Genomic DNA, 5,866 nt, shown 5'->3' on the forward strand with positions numbered 1-5,866 from the left:
ATAAATTAATTAATTTAATTAAATTAAAAATAAATATTTTCAGGGGATGTATTTTGAAGTATCTCTTATTTTGGTTGAAAAAAAACAGAACACTTTTATATATGCTTTGTTGTGAAGAAATATATAAAGTTTACATTTCTATGAAGTTGCACAGAAAAGAATATAAATAAATATTAAATATTTACAAGATAATTATATGTTATTTTTAAAATTAAAATAAATAGATATATTTTTTAATTTAATATTATATAGAAAATATAGGACTCATCTAAGGGAAGATTTCACCCCAACATATATGTAAAAATAGTTTATCAAAATTTTCCATTTTTGAAATTTGATTTTTAAATTAAAATTTAGATTTTTTTTGGGAAAATATCATGCTCTCATATGAAAGAATATTTAAATACTTATTTATGGCTCCCATACACAAATAAATAATAATAATAGGTAAACACGGAAGTTCGGAATAATTCTGAAATTTAATTTAGAATTAAAGTTTTTAAAAAAAGGTCAGAAATAAAATAATTCCTTTTTAAGGATCAAAAGATATATTTAAAAATAGCATCAAAAAGTTATTTTAGAAAAATGATGAATAAGAACCGTAAATATTTTTTTAAGTACATTTAGAAAAATGATGAATAATAACAGTTGATATTTAAAAATAACTTAGAATACAGTAGCTCTAAATAGCTGGCATGAAAAAAGAAAAAAAAAAGAAATACTTTGATGGATACCGCTGCTTCTCACATCTCGTCGGAAAGTCCAAAACATCAAAAAACATGAGCATGATGGAAATGGATGCTGGCCAAATTGTCGGTTCAATAATATAGGCTGCTTATTTCTTGCTACTACCATTTGATATAAAAAGGTGTTACAGTGTTGGACTTAGAATGTAAAAATGAAGTGCATCAATGAGACATGTCTTTTCCAAATACAGGATGAGTTAAAATTTCCTTCTAATCCTGCTCTTCGATTGGCATTTAATACCAGGAATGGCAAAATGCTTTTACTTGAATTTCTACCAAATGGCAATTTAAGACAACATAGTAATGCGAATCTAAGGTGGCAACCAATAAAAGCATCTGAGTGCCGGATCTATTCCATTAAATTGAAAGCTTCAGCTTTTACTGTTTTAAAATAAATGTCTCTGCCGAAGGAGAGTAGAGCCTGAGGAGGAGCACTGAAAACGAATGATGATAATCGTATGCATCTGTGCTCGCCTGGTGTTTGACAGGGAGCAAACTCTGAGTCTTAGCTGGACTTACAACTGATTAACTCAGAATGCAGATTTATTGAAACACAGCAGCGCACTGGCCCACAGCTACATGCGCATATTCATTATTGCGCCTCTAGCTCATCTACTAGCGTGAATGCTACCCTAAACGTTACGGGAGGCAACCTTCTAATTTGGGTATCAATATCAGAATTAGATTCTAAAGACCATACATAACAAACTCTAAGCAAACTTAGAAGCTACAAAGTGGCAATAAATTCAGTGCCCCTGTAAAGAAGAAAAGTCTGGGCCGAATGCAACTACCATCATGCCTATTCATTGCAAGTTGTAGATTCCTCGTAATAATAAGGAGACATTTTTCCATCCTTGGTAGTTGGCTTGGCCTTTTGTTCCGGATTGGCCTCCTGTAGCATATCTACCACCCTCCTCATTGATGGCCTGTTGATGGGAAGGGAGCTTGTGCATAGGAGTCCTACTTTCAGAACCATCACCATTTCCTCCTTGAAGCAACCCATAAGTTTGGGATCCAGCACCTCCTGCCATGCATTCTTTTTCTCTATCTGATTGCACACCCACTTCACAAGATCTTTATTCTCGCCAAACTCTGAATCTACTGGCCTCCTACCAGTCACGAGCTCCAAGATCACCACTCCAAAACTATAGGTGTCACTTTTTTCATTCACCTTAAGTGTGTAGGCGTACTCTGCACAACACCATAAGTAAAGTTATCAAATGGGACTTCCATAGAAAACCATTCAAAAGCTAAAGAAAAACTATAGTGATATAAAATTGTAAATCTAAAGGAAAAAAGATTGACATAATAGACTTTATTTACAAAAAATTCTACATCAAAGAAGTTGAATCCGTTGATAAAATAATAAGTGAAAACTCTAAATACTGTATTAAACGCAGGAACTGTGCACCAATATTAATGGAATCCCAACATCAATATCAAGTTCAGAGTGAAGCAATTAGTGCAGTTCAATTTCATGGAAAAACAAGCATGAAAAGAGTTCATAATTCCATTTAATGGGGAAAGGAGCACAAGAAGAGCATGGTAAGATATAAATAGCCATTCTAATAAACAGCTTAACTGGATATAGGCAAAACAAGAACCCCATATTCAGGAAGAAAACGAACACAAAAGCAATCAAACAATTGGCAAGCACAAAATCAAGTGATATTGGTCACTTGACCAACGTCCAGATCAACCTCAAATACATGGGCTAGACACGACAATATCAACCTCAAAGTTGGAAAGAAATCTTGCAGAATTTGGAGAAACACCGAATAGAATTCTTTTACAGTATGCAACAGAACTAACCTGGAGCTATATAGCCATAAGACCCAGCAATTGCAGACATAGAATCAGCTCCCATGCCACAGCTCTGTAGAATTTTCGCTAGGCCGAAATCTGCAACATGAGCCCCATAATCCTCATCCAGCAAAATATTATTGGATTTAACGTCTCTGTGAACAATGGATGGCTCGCAATCATGATGAAGATATGCCAACCCCTGAGCTGCTCCAAGGACAATCTTGTATCTTATGGGCCAATCAAGAACAGTAGCCTTAGGCCCATGAAGCAAATCCCCCAAACTCCCATTAGGCATGTACTCATAGACCAACAGATTGGAGTCCCTATTACTGCAACAGCACCATAGCTTCACGATGTTCTTATGCCTGATCTTTCCCAGTATGTCCACCTCTGCTTTGAAACCATTATCATTAGAAGCATCGCCTTTACTACTGCTCCAAAGCCTCTTAATGGCCACAGTCTCCCCATTGCTTAATGTTGCCTTGTAAACCTTACCAGATCCGCCGCTCCCAATAACATTATCTTCATCCAAGTAATCCAGAATCTCATATTCATTGAACCCCAACTTGTGAAATGAAGTCAGCATCCAGGAAGATTTATCCGCGGACTTTTTCCTCTCTGTTCTTGCAAAGCTTCTGTACCTTCTGTAAAACCAGGCGAGCCCAAGGACAAAAATAATGAGAGACAACGCAAACAAGCAACGAAGCAGCCACCACCATTTATCCTGCTTAGCTTTTTCACTGCTTTCTTCGGAACAGGACTTCGTGCCGTTAAAGGTCTCGTAGCTACACAACGTGGGATTTCCCAAAAAACTCTTTGCATACACCGGACTCGCAAAGGCCAAAGGAACTGCGCCGGACAAACGGTTGTCCGAGACATTGAAAGAATTCAGCTTCAGATTCCCGAGCTCGGAAGGAATCGGTCCAGTGAGAAGATTTCCCGACAGGTCCAGATAATTAAGCACTGGCAAATTACCGAGACTTGCAGGAATCGAGCCGGAGAACTGGTTTTTGGCAAGATTGATCTCCGCTAGTTGCTTGCACGAACTAATTTCAGCAAGAAGCTCTCCACTTAGCTTGTTATTAGAAAGGTCCAACCTTCCGAGCTGTTGCAGCTGCCCCAAGCTGGAAGGCAAAGCGCCAGAGAGTAAATTATCGCTGGCGATTATCTCGCTGAGGTTCCGCAGGTCGCCTATTTCTATAGGCAGGCTGCCCGTAAATGCATTGCCGTTAATGACGAGCTGTGAGAGATTTTTGCCTTTGGAGATTTCGGGAGAAATAAGTCCTTCAAAATTATTGTTCTTGATCTCCAGAAGTGAGGTGTGAGGAAGTCCCCAGAATGAACTCGGCACCGTGCCATTAAACTTATTGCCTCCTAGCCTAACTCTATTTAAACTCGTGCAGGTTCCCAGGGTTTCAGGTAAATTACCAGTGAACTCGTTGTCGAAAATGCTGAGAATTTCGAGATTTTTCTTCTTGCAGAGGTCCGGAGGAAGCTTTCCGGAAAGCCGGTTATTTGCAATATCCAGTACTTGAAGTTCCGAATTTCTGCCCAGATTCTCCGGTAAAGTACCGGTTAATCTATTAGTGAAGAGCTTTAACTCCGTGAGGCTCGTAGAGGAACCTAAGCCTGCAGGTATCTGACCAACCAGTTCGTTTTGATACAGATTCAAGGATTCCAGATTCAGTCTCCCCAGCCCAGCAGGAATCGAACCGTTGAGCATATTCATGGAAGCATCGAACCTCTTTAAAGATTTCAAGCCGCCAATGCCCACCGGAATGGAACCCGACAAAAGGTTCTGGTAAAGCTCGATCTGTACAACATTTTCCAGCTTCGTGATGCTCTCGGGAATCGAACCTGAGAATTGGTTCATCGACAAATCCAAATTTGTTAGCTCGGCAAGATTGCCTAACGTCTCCGGAATTTCTCCGACGAGGCTGCAGTTCGCCAGCCATAGATTTTGCAGCTTCGTCAGTTTCCCGAGCTCGGGAGGTAGAGCTCCGGTGAGAGGAGCATTGTAGGCCAACTTAAACTGCAAAAGATTTGAGAGATTGCCTAAAAATGGCGGAATCGTAGTGTTGAGAAGATTGGAGACGAGGTTTAAGACTTGCAACTCTGGCAGCTGGCCGAACGAAGGGGGAATCGGACCGCTTAAGTTATTTCCAGAAAGATCCAGATGCTTTAGCTTCGAGAGCTCGGAGATGAACTCCGGGAGTCGGCCGACGATGAGATTCTGCGATAAATCCAAATACTGGAGTTTAGAGCATCTTCCCAAGTCCGCAGGAATCGAACCGTTGACGTAATTATTCGCCAACGAGAGGTTCTTGAGGCCTTTGATTCTGCAAACGACGATCGGGAACGGTCCCATTATGTTCGTGTTCGAAAGATCGAGTCCTTCCACGAACTTTTCGCCGGCATCGCACGTAATTCCCGTCCAATTACACGGAGAATTGTCATTCTCACTCCAGTTCTTGAACGCGCCTGAAGGATCGTCGAATCCGCGTTTCAATTCCTGCAAAATAAGTACTTCCTGCAAACCGCCAATAGCAAAGCAGCTTGATGTTATCAGAACCAAAGAAAAAAACAGAAAATGCAGAGAGTTTTCCCGTGACATTTTCTGGTCCATGGCTTCAAAGTTTCCCGGCAATGCACAAAAACAAAACTCAAAATTCCTTTCCCTTCCTCGAACCTCTTTCCTCCTCGTGTCTCTCAGTTTCAAAGCTCAAAATGCAAGCTTCCACGTTCTGGAAGAGCCAAACTCCATTTTAACTCTATTTTGAGGCCGAAAGGCTCTGCCGTAAAGTTCAAAATAAGGCCGTAACAGTGCTTTGCTTACCACGAGACGCCGGGCAAGGCCGCCACCGGCCCGCCAGTGCCATCATCGGTCTTAAAAGCACTGAAATCCTCCTGCTGCTCTTGCTTTAATCTGTGGCTCAACTACCCTAGTCCCGATGTAAAGAATTTCCGTGACCGTAAAAAGGCTGGCCAATTGCACGTCGAGAATATAGCTGCTGTTCAAGTGTTGCTGTCGAATATACGACGACGGTGACCTGATTTGACAGCCCACACGGACGGAAATTGCAACTCGGAGCGTCGAGACTCGAGATACGAGAGAAGTAGATGTAGTTTCGTAGAGCAGGAGCGTACTTATGTTTCCGACACTGAATCCCCGTGTTTCGTTGCATCATTTCAGGGTTCAGCATAAAACCGCGGCCGTAGTCTTTAACGCGACTTTTTGAAAGCCTTTCCGGCGATTTTTTCCGGTGAAAATCCGGCAGTGATTTATGGAAATCCAAGTTTGATAACTAATTTCT

General features: G+C 40.8%; 1 protein-coding gene across 1 annotated transcript; it reads right to left on the minus strand.

Moving 5' to 3' along the window:
• Positions 1-800: 800 nt before the first annotated feature.
• LOC149194685 (uncharacterized) lies at positions 801-5,450 on the minus strand. The gene is made up of 2 exons (XM_089405128.1): positions 2,559-5,450; positions 801-1,937 (listed from the first exon to the last, which is right to left on the minus strand). Exons 1-2 carry the CDS (start codon positions 5,176-5,178, stop codon positions 1,546-1,548), a joined length of 3,012 nt encoding a protein of 1,003 aa, XP_089261254.1. The 5' UTR covers positions 5,179-5,450; the 3' UTR covers positions 801-1,545.
• Positions 5,451-5,866: the final 416 nt, after the last annotated feature.

The sequence above is a fragment of the Pinus tabuliformis genome, chromosome 2_2, assembly GCF_031772625.1.
Source record: "Pinus tabuliformis cultivar Carrire ecotype Pingquan chromosome 2_2, CPIR1, whole genome shotgun sequence".
Lineage (NCBI taxonomy): Eukaryota > Viridiplantae > Streptophyta > Pinopsida > Pinales > Pinaceae > Pinus > Pinus tabuliformis.

Excerpts from the sequence above, each read along its gene's own strand:
- LOC149194685 (XM_089405128.1), bottom strand. The coding sequence starts at position 5,178 with ATGGACCAGAAAATGTCACGGGAAAACTCTCTGCATTTTCTGTTTTTT. Across the intron at positions 1,938-2,558 it reads TTATGGCTATATAGCTCCAG|AGTACGCCTACACACTTAAG; the intron begins GTTAGTTCTGTT and ends GGTGTTGTGCAG.